The sequence below is a fragment of the Mustela nigripes genome, chromosome 14 (assembly GCF_022355385.1).
Source record: "Mustela nigripes isolate SB6536 chromosome 14, MUSNIG.SB6536, whole genome shotgun sequence".
In the NCBI taxonomy this organism is placed as follows: Eukaryota; Metazoa; Chordata; class Mammalia; order Carnivora; family Mustelidae; genus Mustela; species Mustela nigripes.
Genome location: NC_081570.1, coordinates 91986652 through 92004057, shown reverse-complemented (window position 1 = coordinate 92004057; position 17406 = coordinate 91986652). Strand labels below are relative to the sequence as shown.

The 17406-nt window shown below is 39.6% G+C and overlaps 1 protein-coding gene across 4 annotated transcripts in view; it reads left to right on the top strand.

Moving 5' to 3' along the window:
- VAV3 (vav guanine nucleotide exchange factor 3) overlaps positions 1-17406 on the top strand; it is a 356330-nt gene that overhangs the window by 157366 nt on the left and 181558 nt on the right. For 3 of the 4 annotated variants that reach the window (XM_059375596.1, XM_059375595.1, XM_059375593.1), the window contains 5 exons: positions 773-831; positions 3190-3255; positions 11673-11781; positions 14272-14364; positions 16414-16482. In XM_059375596.1, coding sequence (XP_059231579.1) covers positions 773-831; positions 3190-3255; positions 11673-11781; positions 14272-14364; positions 16414-16482 — 396 coding nt within the window. The remainder of the gene's footprint in view (positions 1-772; positions 832-3189; positions 3256-11672; positions 11782-14271; positions 14365-16413; positions 16483-17406) is intronic. The other variant, XM_059375594.1, reaches the window with a different exon arrangement.

Here is a 17406-nt window from a genome sequence, read left to right as displayed (position 1 = left end):
GAATGACAATAAGGTAGTTTTCTTAAAGATGGCAATTATAAAGGATAGCTATCATTTAAATACTTTTCACGTATTAGCTTTTTAATTCCTATAATTAATGATTACAAAGAAGCTCACTATGATGATAGGCCGTATCCAGATGAGAAAACCGAAGCCCAGGGAACTAAAATAGTTTGCTTGAGGTTGGATAGCTGAAGACAGGCAAAGCTAGGATTTGAACTGTGGTCTAGCTCTCGAGAGTCCACATTCTAAACCATTTAGCTATTTAGCAGTGCTGCCCAGTAGGACTCTCTGTGATGATGAAGATGTTTGAGGTCTGGGTAGCGCAATACAGCATCCACGGATGGTTACTGAGCAGTTGAAATGTTGCCAGTACAACTAAGAAACTTAATTTTTTGTTCTGTAAATTTTAAATAGCCTTGTTTGGCCAGTGGTTACCGTTTTGGACAGTGCAGCTTTACAACACCTTTCCGATTCTGTAGAAGTGGAGGTACAAGACCTTTACTATTACCCTGTCTAACCTCTTGCTTTAATGATAAAGAAATGGCAAACTAGATGCTTAGTAATCTGCTTAGGGTTTCAAAGTTAAAGGATACAATTATAATCCAGATGTTTAAAATTTTCAGAAATAGTCCTTCCCCTTCTGTACTTAGTTGGTGTCTGCAAATTTAGGTTTCTCCTGCCATTGTTAATACTAGATTGTAAGACTATTAAAAAAATTCTTGTCTTTTCTGAAATACATGTCCAGTTAACACTTTTCCTTTTTTCTCAGGTTATAGAAACACTATCACGACTTTCTCGCACACCTATAGCACTGGCCACAGGAATCAGGTAAGTTTGTTTCTCTGTGATTCATGTGTTCTATTCCTTCATTGTAATAGCTATTAATGGAATGGTTACTGTTTGTAAAGCACTTTGCATGCAGAAACCATGCCTCATTCACACATGTACAGTGCCTGATGTGTAAATGCCTAATATACATTTGAAAGTAATTGAGCAACTAAGAACTTAGTTGTAAAGTTGAATAGTACCCATTGGTTAAACATTCTCAACTCATGGCTGACTGTTACCAATAAGGTAACAGTTTGTTTGTTTAACAGTTTGTTAAAACTGGTAAAACAGTTTGTTTTCTTAACTTCCTTCAACATTTCATTACATATGATTCATCAAAAAAGCTCACAAATGCTTAAGTAAATAAATACCTGACAAGTTATTGTAGTACATTTACTTCCTATAGTCCATAAAAATAACTCACAACTTTAGCTAGGAGTTTAAAAAGTAATCAGACAAGTATAAAATGGTATGTGTACAAGGATGTGAGTTGAAGGATTGGTACTAAATGAAAAACTTGAAAGTATATTGGCTAAATGAATTATGACCTCTCCATGCCATGGAGTATTATGCAGTCAGTAAGCATGGAAATAAATGCAGACAGGATTGTCATGTTGGGCTTTCCTTGTTTAAAATACTACATACTCAAGTTGGATCAATCAGAAGTTTGTATTATTGAAATACAGAGAAACAGTTTCAATAGCCAATCATCAAGGCTGCTTGGAAATTGAATGGATATCATTTTTTATCTTGTTTCCTCAGAGCTCCACACTTTAGTCTCCAGCCATTATGGGGTTCTGTGGTGTTATGTCTCTCCCTCTGTTGTTCCTTTCTGTGTCCAGCTCACATTCAGATTTTCAGGGAGAGGATATAAGCACTTCTTAAGAAGACTGATTGGCAGTGACCAGGCAGCCCATTCCCTGGATACAAAACACAGCGACTCCAGGAAGGATACTCTGCAGACCGGTTCTTGGAAATGGGCTATGAATTTGGCATCTTTCTACAGAAGTCATCTCTAGGCTGGATACGTGTTCAGCACCTTAGAATTTGCTCTATGCGATTCATCTTTCCATATTAATATATGGAATATATGGTATTTCCATATTAATATATATGTGTGTGTATACATACACACACATATATATATAGTTATATATAAACAGCAGATTTTGAAATCGCCTGATTCTATTTTTATGTATTTATGTATTTTTGGTTCTGAAAGGATATACATTAGAAGGTTTTCTTTTCCTTTTTAAATTATTCTTATCTATATTTCCAAATATTTATATAATGGACTTACATTGGCATAAAAGCATAAAAAGCATAATCAAATGTGCCTGAATTTATTTAAGGAAAAAAAAAAAAAGATTTTGAAACTCTGGCATTTCTCACACATTTTAATTTATTTGAAAAACGTAAGTTCCTTAAATGTCTTAAGTACTCAATTAATCCATAAATTAATATGAAAACACATTTTTCAGTGTATCAAATATAATTTTTTAGCAATTACTAGCTCTCACTTATTATTTTGACCCTCTTATTTTTATTTTTATGAAACATGACATCCTGCCTGCATATAAAGAAAGTAAAACTTCTGGCATAATAGTATAATTATGGTTGTGTAAGATATGCATTTAGGGCGTTATGCTGGGGTTATGAAAATAGTGCATAGTACATTAGGCAAAAAATTCAATGGCTAGAAATCGGGGATACACTAAACTGCTTTTCTTTTAATAGGGAATAAAGAAAACTTCCTACTCTCCCTAAGGCCTAGGGTTTACTCATTTGTCCAATAAGTGAAAATAAAAATATGACTTAAATAACTTGAAGTCCAAGTAGAATAGTCTGCCAGAATCAATAATCATAGGTGAAGGGTGCGGATATTTTGATCTTCTAATAATTTTTATCTCTGTTAGTGGGCTGAGTCATGCAGGGATGATTGGTACCAAACCATTTGTCGGTCAGATCAGATTCCCTAAGTGGAGAGAGACAGTGCTGAAGGCAGAGGCGCTGGGGCGGCTGCCGGCTTTCTGAGCTGGGGAGCTGCAGAGCCTGCAGAAAGCGGCACGTGTGGCCTGTCCACAGCTGCTCAGGTGACAGTGGCGACCACTGGTAATTGCTGCAGCTCATTTGGAGTAGCAGGTGCCACAATGTCCCCAGGGGACCCCATGCACCACCACAGGATGGGCACTTTGGGAGAAGCCCAGGCTGTTTGTTAAATGCGATGACTGATCTGACCACTGTGGCAGCCAGCTGGGCTCTGCATTCAGTGAGAGCTCAATGCCCAGCCTCCTGGCTGCTTACTCATCTTTCTTGTGTGTGTGTGTGTTTTTTTTTTTTTTTCTCCCTCTCTTCCAGGCCCTTCCCAACTGAAGAGAGCATTAGTGATGAAGACATCTACAAAGGCCTTCCTGATTTGATAGAGTATGTTGGGTATCTTCAGCTAAGTTAAACCACCACCCATGTTTGCATCCTTTGTGGGTTTTAACCAGGGTTGTTAAGATAGCTTTCCGAAGCGGTAAAAAGATTTAATGATTAAGACACATAAGAATTAACCTCAAGCTAGTGATGGAAAGCTTCACAAGAAAATGGGCCTCGTTGGGCTTTTAGTTCCTGTTGTGTGCCCCATGCCGTGCCAGTCCCTTTGACAAGACAAGGAACAGATTGCAATGAAGTAAAATTTGGAAGTTTCTCAAAGGCATATTCGAGATGGTGGGTGAAACTGGAATTAGACAGTGAAGGGAACAGTGATGAAGAAACAAGATCTGCTTCTGGAGTTGTAGGGCAGATAGTGCGTACTTTCTAAGTTCAAGGAAAGGCGAGATGAGTGTGGGCTGGAGTTCTTCAGGGAGTTTCATTAGATGGTGTTTGTTCTGCACAGACTCCTTCTGGGCTTTATTATTTAGTAGTCAGGAGAGGCAAAAGACCCTTGCACCTGATTATCTTCTGCTGATTGACTGACTTGTGCAGATTACAAATAAATATGAAAAATGATCCCCACCCCTCAAGGAACTGATGACAAAGATCAGGCGTGTTTGCAAAGAATTATAGTAAGAAATAGATTGTGCTCCAAAAGGGATGCAGGTTCTGTGGAAATTCTTCTATTCATCCATCCCAGTGCACCAGCACTCCAGGCTTTGCTGTAGGACCTTTGCTCATTCTGCCTTTATGGCTGACCCCTCACCATTCCAGCCTTTGCTCAGATGTCCCTCCGTGGAGAGGCCTTCCTGACTACCCTCCCTAAATTGCTGCCAGCCCCTCACCTTGCTCTCTAGCTTTACAGCACTCCTTTCTGCCTGAGACCATCTTTGTCGGCTTCATTTATTCTCCATCTGCTCATTAGAAGGTCAACTTTGTGAGGCCAGGGACTTTACCTTGTTCTTGGCTGTGCTCCCAGAACTTTACCCAGCATCTGGTGTGCAGTAGGTCCTTAGTAACCATTTGTTTTCTGAATGATTAAGCGGAGTTGCATTCAAGCATCTCTTCTCCTGTTTGCCGGCATTCTGCTTCAGGCCTGAGCTGTCTTTTCAGTTCACACGGACTTGTCGAGTGCCTGTTTCTGTGCTAACCATGTTACATGCATTATCTCATGTCCTAACTTCAACATGATGAGGTCGATCCTGTGATCCCAACTTATGAAGGAGAAAACTGAATCATGGAAAGCTAAGAAACTTACTGGAAGTCATACAGCTAGCCAGTTTTAGTCTTCGGATTGGAACCCTGACAGTTCTTACTCCAGAGCTGAGGACTTTCCTTACTGCATGAAACTCCCTGAGTTGCCCCCTCCATGAGAACCTCCAAGAGGAGAGCAGAGGAGAATGCTGACAGGATGGCCAGCAGCTTGTCCCAGAACGGGTGGCACTTGAATGGGCCTTGAAGTTTGATGTTTTAACTGAGGATGAAGGATCGATTTTTAGCTCCTCTTAAAACTTCCAAGAGCTCACTGATTGTGAGCAAGATTATTGCTGATTGTCTCACTGAATTGGCTGTAGTCTTCATAAAGTGACTATAATTTTCTGGTAATATAACCAACTCCTCTGAAGTATTAGGAAGAACATATTATTTCTTGGGGCACCTGGGTGACTCAGCTGGTTAAGTATCTGACTCTTGATTTCTGTTCAGGTCATGATCCTCAGGGTCGTGAGATCGAGCCCCATGTTGGACTCCATGCTCAGTGCAGAGTCTGCTTGAGATTCTCTCTCCCCCTCCCCCTACTTGCAATCCCTCTCTCCCTCTTTGTCTCTCAAATAAAATAAAATCTTTAAAAAGGAATATGTTATTTCTAGAGCTATTATAATGTTCTTTTTTTAAGCCCCACCAATTGTCACTTACATCTACTAACTTTCATAGCCTCCCCTCCTCTTGTTGTGTTGATGTCAGGATAAATCCTGTGAGGACGTGCACCCCAAGCCAAGTTTGGAAAAATCTGGGCTCCTGAGCCAGCTGCTCTGAGACACCAGCTCCGGGTCTGGGAAATGCAGTCTGCTTCAACTCTCCACCTAGTGGTGGAAAGTCCAAATGTGGTGTTATTCCTACAAGTGCTCGCCTTTGGTTTTCAGTCTTAGCTTTGGTATGATCTCTGTGGGCTCATATCTTTAAGTCTGACTTTTGGGATTGAAATCACCCCAAGGAAAGCCCTTAGAGACAATATTTCCCTCCCTACTGCAGAGGGAATCATTCTGTTCTCGTGTGGAGAGAAACAGAGAATGCAGCAGAGAGGTTGTGAGATGGCTAGGCTGCACAGTGTCTGCTTTTTCTACCTTTATCGGGGTGTTATTCACGGCCTGGACATATAGATGACCTGGACACAGGAAAAGTAATAAAGATTAATAAATATTAATAAAGATTATATATTATATTAATTAATATAATCAATCGCTTAATTAATATAATAATCACTTAATATAATTAATTAATATAATAAAAATTAATAAAGATTATTGTTGATTTGTTGACCATTTGAAGAATCACAGTCATCCTTCCCCTGGCATCCCCCTGCTTCCCCACAACCGCCCCAGCTCATTTTATGCAGGTCAGGAATTCTTGACCAAACTGTTAGTAATAAAAGTTGCCTTAGTATGGGATTGAATAACAAAACTCAAAGAATTTTAGCCCAATCTTGGGTGTGTGTGTGTGTGTGTGTGTGTGTGTACACATACACACATGCATGTGTGTCACTCATACAGTTCTTCTTTAAAAGCTTTTTTTCCAGGGGCACCTGGGTGGCTCAGTGGGTTAAACCTCTGCCTTCAGCTCAGGTCATGATCTCAGGGTCCTGGGATTGAGTCCCGCATTGGGCTCTCTGTTCAATGGGGAGCCTGCTCCCTCCTCTCTCTCTCTGCCTATTCTGTCTACTTGTGATCTCTCTCTCTCTCTGTCAAATAAATAAGTGAAATCTAAACAAACAAACAAACAAAACTTTTTTCCAGTTGTATTGAGAAATAATCTATATCCTTGTGTAAGTTTAAGGAGTACAACATGATAGTTTTATTTACATATATTGTGATATAATTACCATATAGGGTCAGCCAACATCTGTCCATCTGGTATAGATACAATTAAAAGAAAAGAAAGAAGAAAAGGGTAAAAAGAAATTCTCCATATGGTGAGAACGCTTAAGATTTACTGTTTTAACAACGTTCCTGTGTACCATGCAGCAGTGTTGGCTGTGGTCAGAATGTCATACATTCCATCCCTAGTCCTTATTTACTGGATTGATAGAAGTTTGTACCTTTTAACTACCTTTCTCCAGTTATCCCTACCCGTCTCCTCCATCTCTGATCTCCTCCAGTCTGATCTCTTTTGCAGTAAGGTTTTTTTTGTTGCTGTTGTTCTGTTCTTTGGAGCTTTGTTTTTGTTTTGTATTTTTTTAGATTCCACATATAAGTCAGATCACACAGTGTTTGTGTTTCTTGGTCTTATTTCACTCAGCATAACGCCCTCAAGGTCCATCCATGTTATTGCAATTGGTGCAATCTCCTCATTTTTTTATACTGAATCATATCCCATTGTGTGTGCGTGTGTGTGTGTGTGTATCACACACTGCAACTTCTTCATGCATTCATCCATTGGTGGACATTGAGGTTTTGTCCATGTCTTGGTTATTGTAAAAATAATGCTGCTGTGAACATGAGGGTGCAGACTTCATTTTGAGTTAGTGTTTTTGTTTCTTTTGGATATATTCCGAGAAGTGGAATTCCTGGATCATATGATATTTCTCTTTTTAATTTTTTTTAATACAAAATTTTTAAATTTATTTATTTTCAGCATAACAGTATCATTATTTTTTTACCACACCCAGTGCTCCATGCAATCTGTGCCCTCTATAATACCCACCACCTGGTACCCTGACCTCCCACCCGCCCCTGCCACTTCAAACCCCTCAGATTGTTTTTCAGAGTCCATAGTCTCTCATGATTCACCTCCCTTCCAATAATAAAACCGGGGTCATCATGTTACCTGATTTCAAGCTTTACTACAAAGCTGTGATCACCAAGAAAGCATGGTACTGGCATAAAAACAGACACATAGACCAGTGGAACAGAGTAGAGAGCCCAGATATGGACCCTCAACTCTATGGGCAAATAATCTTCGACAAAACAGGAAAAAATATACAGTGGAAAAAAGACAGTCTCTTCAATAAATGGTGCTGGGAAAACTGGGCAGCTATATGTAGAAGAATGAAACTCGGCCATTCTCTTATACCGTACGCAAAGATAAACTCGAAATGGATAAAATACCTCAACGTGAGACAGGAATCCATCAGAATCCTAGAGAACATAGGCAGTAATCTCTTCGATATCAGCCACAGCAACTTCTTTCAAGATATGTCTCCAAAGGCAAAGGAAACAAAGGCGAAGATAAACTTTTGGGACTTCATCAAAATCAAAAGCTTCTGCACAACAAAGGAAACAGTCAAGAAAACAAAGAGGCAACCCACCAAATGGGAGAAGATATTTGCAAATGACAGTACAGACAAAAGGTTGATATCCAGGATCTATAAGAACACCTCAAACTCAACACACACAAAACAGACAATCATATAAAAAAATGGGCAGAAGATATGAACAGACACTTCTCCAATGAAGACTTACAAATGGCTGTCAGACACATGAAAAAATGTTCATCATCACTAGTCATCAGGGAGATTCAAATTAAAACCACATTGAGATGTCACCTTACACCAGTTAGAATGGACAAAATTAACAAGACAGGAAACAACATGTGTTGGAGGGGATGTGGAGAAAGGGGAACCCTCTTCCACTGTTGGTGGGAATGCAAGTTGGTGCAGCCTCTTTGGAGAACAGTGTGGGGATTCCTCAAGAAATTAAAAATAGAACTTCCCTATGACCCTGCCATTGCACTCCTGGGTATTTACCCCAAAGATACAGATGTAGTGAAAAGAAGGGCCATCTGTACCCGAATGTTTATAGCAGCAATGGCCACGGTCGCCAAACTGTGGAAAGAACCAAGATGCCCTTCAACGGATGAATGGATAAGGAAGGTGTGGTCCATATACACTATGGAGTATTATGCTTCCATCAGAGAGGACAAATACCCAACTTTTGTAGCAACATGGAAGGGACTGGAAGAGATTATGCTGAGTGAAATAAGTCAAGCAGAGAGAGTCACTGAGTCACTGAGTATGTGTCACCTTTCACTTATTTGTGGTTTCACTTATTTGTGGAGCATAGCAAAAAGCATGGAGGACATGGGGAGTTAGAGAGAAGGGGGTTGGGGTAAATTGGAAGGGGAGGTGAATCATGAGAGACTATGGACTTCTTAATTTGTTTTTAAAGATTTTATTTATTTATTTGTCAGAGAGAGAAGGACAGAGTGTGAGCACAGGCAGACAGAATGGCAGGCAGAGGCAGAGGGAGAAGCGGGCTCCTTTCCCTGCCGAGCAAGGAGCCCGATGTGGGACTCGATCCCAGGACGCTGGAATTATGACCCGAGCTGAAGGCAGCTGCTTAACCAACTGAGCCACCCAGGCGTCCCTCTCTTTTTAATTTTTTGAGGAGGCTCCCCACTATTTTCTACAGTGACTGTACTCATATATAGTCCCACCAACAGTGTGTGAAGGGTCCCTTTTCTCCACATCCTCTCTAGGATTTATCTCTTAATCTTTTGATGATGGCCATTATAACCGGCATAGGGTAATACCTCATGTGGTTTCAAGTTGCATTTTCTTAATGTCTGGTGAGGCTGAACATTTTTTCATGTACATGTTGGCCCTTCATATATCTTCTCTGATCCCTTGCCCATTTTTAAATGGGGGTTGTTTTGTGGTGGTTATATGAGTTGTAGTAGTTCTTTATATAGACTAATTGTACTAGTTCTTATATGTTTTGGATACTAGCCCCTCTTCAGATAGCTGATTTGTAAATATCTTTTCCCATTCTATAGGTTGTCTTTTCAGTTTGTTGCTGGTTTCTTTTGCTGTCGATGCAGCCCCACTTGTTTATATTTTATCTTGTTGCCTTTGCTTTAGGTGTCACACCTTCTACAAGGGTAAAAGAAAAATCTGTATGTATTCATATCACACGTGCCTCTACCTTCATGGGAAAGAGTCAAAAACAACACTTAAGCAAGATGAGGTGCTTTTTCCGGGAATGGGGGTAGTGGTCAAAGACTGTGGAGCTGGGATTAGGAGTAGCAGGGAAGTGGATTTCACAGCCTCACTTCTTGTTGAATCGGATCCCTTCTGATGCAGAGCCTGTTCCGTCATCATTTCTTATCTCTGCTCCCTCATGGACTCATCAAACCTTGCTTTCCTTTGATGTGTCATAGAAAGTGTTCAGACTGGTTCAACTCCCCCCACCCCAACCCTGTTCTCTGGTTGGATTGCCTGCCTAAACCCCTCAGTTTGGAAATTCTGGAATTAGCTGAGGACATGCCATCTACCCAATTTTACGGGGTAGGAAGCCGAGTGGCATTCCTCACTCCTTCTTCCCTCTCCCTAATTCTGACTTGGTTTCACAGGTTGGTTTTAGCTCTTCCCTCTGAGGCTCACATTCATTTACCTGAATGGGGCACCACTCTTGGTGTTGCTGGGCTCTTCAGACCTTCTGCTTTTGCACGTGTTTTGGTATCCTTTGTCTGGAATGTTCTTCCCCCTTTATTCACTGAGTATGTGTCACCTCTGACAGCAGAGGTGCCTCATCTGCAACCATATCTCTTGGAACATAATAGTATTCAGTTAGCAAATACCTATTGAATAAATTGATAAATATATTCGAGACCCAGTTCACATGTAGTATCTGTTGTGAACCCTTCCCTGACTTCTTTAGTCAGAGTTACTCTTCCCCTCGCTCCCACATCTGCATTCATCTGCTCTGTTGCACTTCTAGAATTACATGTGGGCATCCTGTGCTCTACACTTGACTATGGGAGAGCCCTCGGGTCTTCTCTAGTCTATGCATTCTTAGCACTGAAATGTCTGGGCCTCTGTAGGTCCTTAGTAAACGTCTGCTGGGTGAGTGGATGGTTGGACAACTAACCCTAAGACAAATTTTTCTCAGAGCAGAGTTCTCTGAAACGTTTGTTACCACCAGATCGCTCTCCCACAAGGCACCTTTCTTTCTTCTGGGTGTTTGAAACAGTTTATTCCTGTCAAAGGCCCAAATAATCCTTCATGACAAACATAGACAACCCGGTGATTGAACCTACTTTGAAAAATGATCCAAGCTATAGAGTGACATTTACAGTTACTTATTTTTGTGCATATCAATTTATCATATTCTATCTGCACAGGCCCAAGAAACATGATAAGGGCTGGCAGGATTGAAGGAGTTGAATTTCTTTTTCTGAGAAATATTAGTGCTTCTTTCTAACATATCTCAATGTATTAATCTCAGTTCTTTGGGATTATTAGTAATAGAGTCTATAGAAGTCTTGAACTGAAAGGGGAGACTTGAGGAATAGGAACAGAACATGTGATAGGTGGAACCAGCTCTTTCTACTTGGATTGAATGGGTTTATGATATTATATGAAGGGTTTAGGAAAAGTACATTGGTCCATCACTGTGTATGTTCTCCTGGGAATTTTAAAAAATAGGGATGGTTTTTAACTACCAGGAGCCCAGCAGATTTCAAATGGTGTTTAAAAATGCTGACATTTCTTTAAACAGAATACAATCAAAACAGATCATAGCAGAATCTGGCTGAAGAGGGGACCTGTGGAGACCCTCTGAGTGGGAGGGAAGGAGCAGGGTTGGAAAAACCATGGTGTCAGGCATCGGCAGTAATAACCCTGCAGAAACTGTTGCTTTTAAAAGACACCTTTTAAACTATGAGATCCTTTCCAACTCCTCTGCCTTTGCCATATTAGACCCCTTAATACAGATGATTAACCTGAGGCCTCAAAATAGGATAAATGGGGGCAGTAGGATAGAGTGACTGAAACACATAGAATGTAAGACGGACTCCGTTTTAAATCTGGATCTGGCAGGGACTAGCTGTGTTTTCATGGGCAAGTCAAATAAATACCATTTAGTTCTCTCGACTTCCTTATCTCTGTAATGGATTAAATAATAATGCTTACCTGAAAACACAGTGAATACTGGGCCTGGGCCAACTACCTGAGATGGTCTATACAGAGTGATCATTTCTGTGCGTGCACATAGCAAATACCAGTGAATGTTAACTGTCGCTGCCATCCATGGTGGGTTCTGTTGTTGGGCATTGTTCTCATTAGGAAGGAGAAGGCTGTAATGTAAAGCCTTTTGATTCTTCTCATGAATCCCGTTCTATTTCCTCTCTGGATTTTCTACTAGGCTGTATGTAGGTATTGCATTTACTGCATGATAGAAAGTGACCTGTGTATCATACCTTTGTTTCAGTGAAACGCATGTGGAAGATGAAGAAGGTCTCTACGACTGTGTTTATGGGGAAGATGAAGGTGGAGAAGTCTACGAGGACTTAATGAAAGCAGAGGAAGCACATCAACCTGTATGCTCCCACTTGCCTTATGTTTCGAGTTACTTCAAGTGTTTTATTAGGACAGTGATTCCTTGCAAGACTGATTCCTATAATTATTTATGTAACTTCTGCTGGAATAGTTTTTTGGTTTTCTTTTTACCTTTGTTAGCTTTTAACTATATAATCATGACTTACTGCATTCGGAAACACATGGGCATGACATTTTGCAGTTCAGAACAACCATAGGGAATCCCCGGTCTCGTCTTTCGATTTTCCTTGTGAAAAAAGCAAGTTTGAAAGAGAGATGGTATGCTGTGCACCTAAATAGTGGTTGAGTGGCAATAGAACATAATTCCAGGGAATCACAAAATTATGTTACCATGAAAGGAAATCTCTTGCAAAACAATTCACTCTTCTTTAAATTTGGTGTAGCATTAAATATTAAATGTTAAAGAATAGTTCTTCATATTTGTTAGGGGTGTTAAGAAATCTTTTTTTTTTCTTTTGTTTCACTAAAGGGTTCCTAGAATTTTTAGTGTTTTATAAACTTAGTTTCAAATGTCATCATAGTCAGCGAGTGTCCCCAAAGGTTTATCTGCCATTAAAATATCTAAAACATTCAGAAAGAATTACTTCAAATTTTTTCAAACACAAGATTGTGTAAACACAAGATTACTGGGAGCCAAGGAACTGAAAAGCCAGGCTATTGAAGGATCACGTGCACATATGCCAAGATTGCCAGAAATGGACATTAGAGTGATAATGGAAAACAATAATAGCAGGCCAAGAACTAAAATTCTCAAAGAATGAAGAGTATGAGCCATAAATTGCACAAGTACATAATCTCAGTGATCTAGAATCTTTACAAGGCATTTGAAGGATATTTTGTATCACTCCTATATTTCCAAAATATTTTCATAATTTGAAAAAAATGGTCAGCTGCTTAGGGTTTTATGAATGTAGTCTTTTTTTTTTTTTTAATACAAAAGCCTTATCTTCATCAGCTGGATGGTAGTTTAGTTTTTTCTAGTGCTTTGATGAATTTCCTCAGCTCTCTCTCTTTATAATCTTGCCTTTAATAAAAGGCTGGAGGCTTGTCCAGTGCCCCACATAGGGAACAGTGGCTTCCATGGGATGGAAACCGGATACCTGGTCTGTGTTTAATAAATGTAATGAATGTACTTAACCCACTGTGTGAGTTGACAGACTGCCGGCGGCAGGACATTGAGTATTTCTAGGTGACAGAGTATTATCTGTACTGCCTAGAATTATCATCTGCTTTGGGGACCAGCAGATTCTTCAGTGTCTCCCAAGGGCAGTTCTTCATTCAGCAGGCAGAGCTGGGTCATTTATTGGGGACAGGCTCTATTTTTTTTTTTAAAGATTTTATTTATTCATTCAACACAGAGAGATCACAAGTTGATAGAGAGGCAGGCAGAGAGAGAGGAGGAAGCAGGCTCCCCGCTGTGCAGAGAGTCTGATGCGGGGCTCAATTCCAGGACCCTGAGATCACAGCCCGAGCTGAAGGCAGATGGTTAACCCCCTGAGCCACCCAGGTGCCCCTACTGGGGACAGGCTTAACAGCAATGATCATTTAAATGGGTAGGGTCCTTCTTGTATACTCCTTGAGGTGCTATGTGCCTTACCAGGTTATCTCATTGACACTTCCTTGGGGTTAGAACTAGAATTCTCTCAGTGTTGTAGATGAGATAACTGAGACACAGAGACAATAGGTAACCTGTTCATAAAACAAGCTAATAATAGAAAAACTGGTATTTGAACCCAATTCTGTCCAAGTCCCATACCTTTGATCTTCATGTTATGCGCTAATACCTCCAGTCTTAACACTAGTAAGTGAGCCAAACACCAAGATGTTAACTCTTAAAAAATTATTTTAAGGCTTTTATTTATTAAATATCCTTTTGTTATTTTGCAAGTATTTCTACAGCACTTGTGAAGTATGCTGTACATTAAGAAAACTGTATCACGGGGCACCTGGGTGGCTTACTTAGTGTGTTGGGGCCTCTGCCTTCAGCTTGGGTCGTGGTCCCGGGGTCCAGGGGTTGAGCCCCGTGTCGGGCTCTCTGTTTGGCGGGGAGCCTGTTTCCTCCCTCTCTCTGCCTGCCTCTCTGCCTGCTTGTGATTTCTGTCAAATAAATGAATAGAATCTTAAGGAATAAAAAAAAAAAAGAAAGAAAGAAAAAAAAGAAAACTGTATCACACCATGTGTGATTATTTCCAGGTTCAGTAATGAAACAGATAAAATAACGAAAGAGGTGTTTTCAATATAAAGAGTGTCCATGCTCAGAAGTTTTTTTTTAATCATTTAAAACTTTCATTTACATTGTTCAAATTTTTAAGAACAGATACTTCATAAATGCAATAAATGTATCTTTCAGTTATGTCTTTTATTAGAATGGAAAGCCTAAGAAAGTCAATGATTTTGAGCACTTTCTATAGACTGCCAGAAGGATTAAGACATATGTTTGATTAAATAATTTTTGGTAATTCTAATTGCAGAAATGTCCAGAAAATGATGTACGAAGTTGCTGCCTAGCAGAAATTAAGCAGACAGAAGAAAAATACACAGAAACATTGGAGTCAATAGAAAAAGTAAGTTATCAGGTGTTATTTTTGATGCCCAAGTACTACACTTTAGAGTTAATATAGAAGACTCACTGTTTCTACTGTGTGTGTGTTTTCTACGTTTCAGTAGAACTTTGGATTTAAAGATCTCAAAGCAGATTTATTCATTCCACAACTAGCTAGTGATTTTTTAGTATTGCAATGGCACGGTGTTAGAGGCCAAGGATATAGCAGGAAACACAACAAAACTCTGGTTCTCGTGATCCTCTCTCTCCCATGGGAAGGTTTATCCTTTAAGCAAATAAGTGTGTCAGGTGGTGATAAATTCTCTGAAGAAAAAATCAGTCAGGAAGAGAGGACAGAGAGTAATGGGGGTGGGCTGATTTTATTTTATGTCAAGCGATAATGGAAGGTCTGTGGTAGGATCACATTGAAGCAGATAACTGAGGGAGTTAAGGGAGCAAGCTGTGCCAACATCCCAGAGAGGACAGTTCCTGGAAGAAAGGCCCTCAGTGGAGACTGTGTTCCACATGTTTCAAGAAGAGCAGTAGCCCATGTGGCTGACGCAGCAGGAGGGAATAGAAGCAGTGAATGTGGAGAGCTGGTGAGCCGTGGCACCCTGTAGGGGACATAGAGAATACCAGCTCGAAGCTGGAGCACGTGAGAAGAACAAGGGGCATGATCTAATGGAAGTTTTTCCACAGCTCATGCTGACATTTTGGGAGAAAAGTTAGAAGGCTATTGACAGAACATGATAGTATTTATAGAGCTGCTGAGGAATGGTCAGATTTTGAATAAATTTTGCAAGTAGAGCCAACTGGATTTGATGATGAATTAGGTGAAGGATGTCAGAAAAAGAGAGAAATCAGGAATGTGAGATTTATAGCATGAATAACTGCCGGAGTGGTAAAGACTGTCACTGATATGGGGAGGACAGGTTTGGGAATCAAGAGTCTGTTGGGACATACTAAACTTGTAATACCTCCCAGCCTCCAAAGGGCTGTGCTGAGGGAGTTAGATATATGAGGCTGGTATTAAAGGGAAAAGTTGAACTGACAAATACATTAGACCATTACCAGGATGCAATGGAATCTATAAAGTCATGGTGTTGATTGACTTCATGAATGTTGATAGAGGAGAGGTTTGAGGCCACCCCTGGCAACATCCACATTTAGAGGTCAGGAAAATGAGAACGAGGAGAAAGTTTTGGACATTTAGGAAAAGCACTGAAGGTGTGGAAGAGTTGTTTGGGAGGGGTGTTGGAGGCAATTGACCAGGGAAATGTAGTAGGGTTATGCAGTACCACAGGCTCAGTTGAAAATTAGTGGTGATAAATTCTCTGAAGAAAAAATCAGTCAGGAAGAGAGGACAGAGAGTAATGGGGGTGGGCTGATTTTATTTTATGTCAAATAAAATTTGAAAATTAGACCATCAATCTGTGGTAATGGAAAGCAATACGACAGGCCAAGAACTAAAATTCTCAAAGAATGAAGAGGATGAGCCATAAATTGCACAAGTACATAATCTCAGTGATCTAGAATCTTTTTTTTTTAAGATTTTATTTATTTATTTGATAGATCACAAGTAGGCAGAAAGGCAGGCGGAGGGTAGTGGGGAGGGAAGCAGGCTCCCCGCTGAGCAGAGAGCCCGATGTGGGGCACAATCCCAGGACCCTGGGATCATGACCTGAGCCGAAGGCAGAGGCTTTAACCCACTGAGCCACCCAGGCACCCCAGTGATCTAGAATCTTTACAAGGCATTTGAAGGATATTTTGTATCACCCCTGTATTTCTAAAATTTTGCCTTTTTTTTTTTTTGCCAATTCAACCAATAGTGTTCTTTTTTCTTACTTTTAGAAGTATTTATTGCTGAAGCCTTTTAGTCTATACTTTAAATGTGTTAACTGTATTATGTCTTTATATCTCTATTCAAGAATAAAATCTTTAAGAGTTTCTGCTTTTTTCTTGGTATTCATTATTTGGATAAACAATTGACTTTGAATAAATATTATTTGTTGATGAAAAACTCTTAGGATAAGTTGTGCTTAATTATTACTTCTCTGTTCTATCTTTGTAGTATTTCATGGCACCACTAAAAAGATTTCTGACAGCAGCAGAATTTGATTCAGTATTCATCAACATTCCTGTAAGTACAAAGATGCTAGCTAAAGTTGTATTATAAATTATACACAATATATAAATTATATATAATACATAAATATGCATTATAATATATATAAATTATATATTATAATATATGAATTATATATATTATATATACATTACAACATATGAATCATATATACACATCTATATAGTATATAATATATAAATTATATATAATAATGTATATAAATTACATATACATTATAATATGTATAATATGTATAAATTATATAACTTATAACTTATAATTGTGTTATAAATTCTATGAAATCCCTGTCTCTTGTTGGGTTCCAGATTCCTATTTTAATATTTTCCTGTGTACTTTAGGAATTTTAACTCTATTTTTTGCTTCCTGAGTTCTTATATCCTTATTTTCCAGAAATAAAGGATATGTCATATCATCAACCAAAGTCAGTTGAGATGCAAGCCGAACACACATGGATAAGATTCATGTATTATCCTTAACTGCTTGTCAGGAAGAGGTGGTCTGATTCAAGGAATCCCTGGTGTCACCTTCTGTCTGTCCTGTGGGATCCTCCTTATGCCTCACTCCTTGCTCTCTTGCTACTCCAGCCCTTCAAGCCTATCCTATAGATACTGCCCTGAGGGCATCACTCTGCTCTGTGGTGCTTTCTTCTTCCACTTCTAGCTGTGCTAACCTTAACTCCTGTCTCTGAAATACACATCCTTATGATGTAAGAATCCATTTTAGTGGTTTGAGGTGAGGAGCTTTTTTCCACATTTATGTAAGCATTTCCAATTTCAGACCCCCTTAGAATTATCTTATAATCTTAAAGGATAGTTACCTAGAAGCATAGAAACAAACCAAATGCTGTGCCAAGCAAGGGCATACTAGACAAGATTCAAGTTCTTAAATGTCTCAGACTGGCTTGGGTTGTAAGAG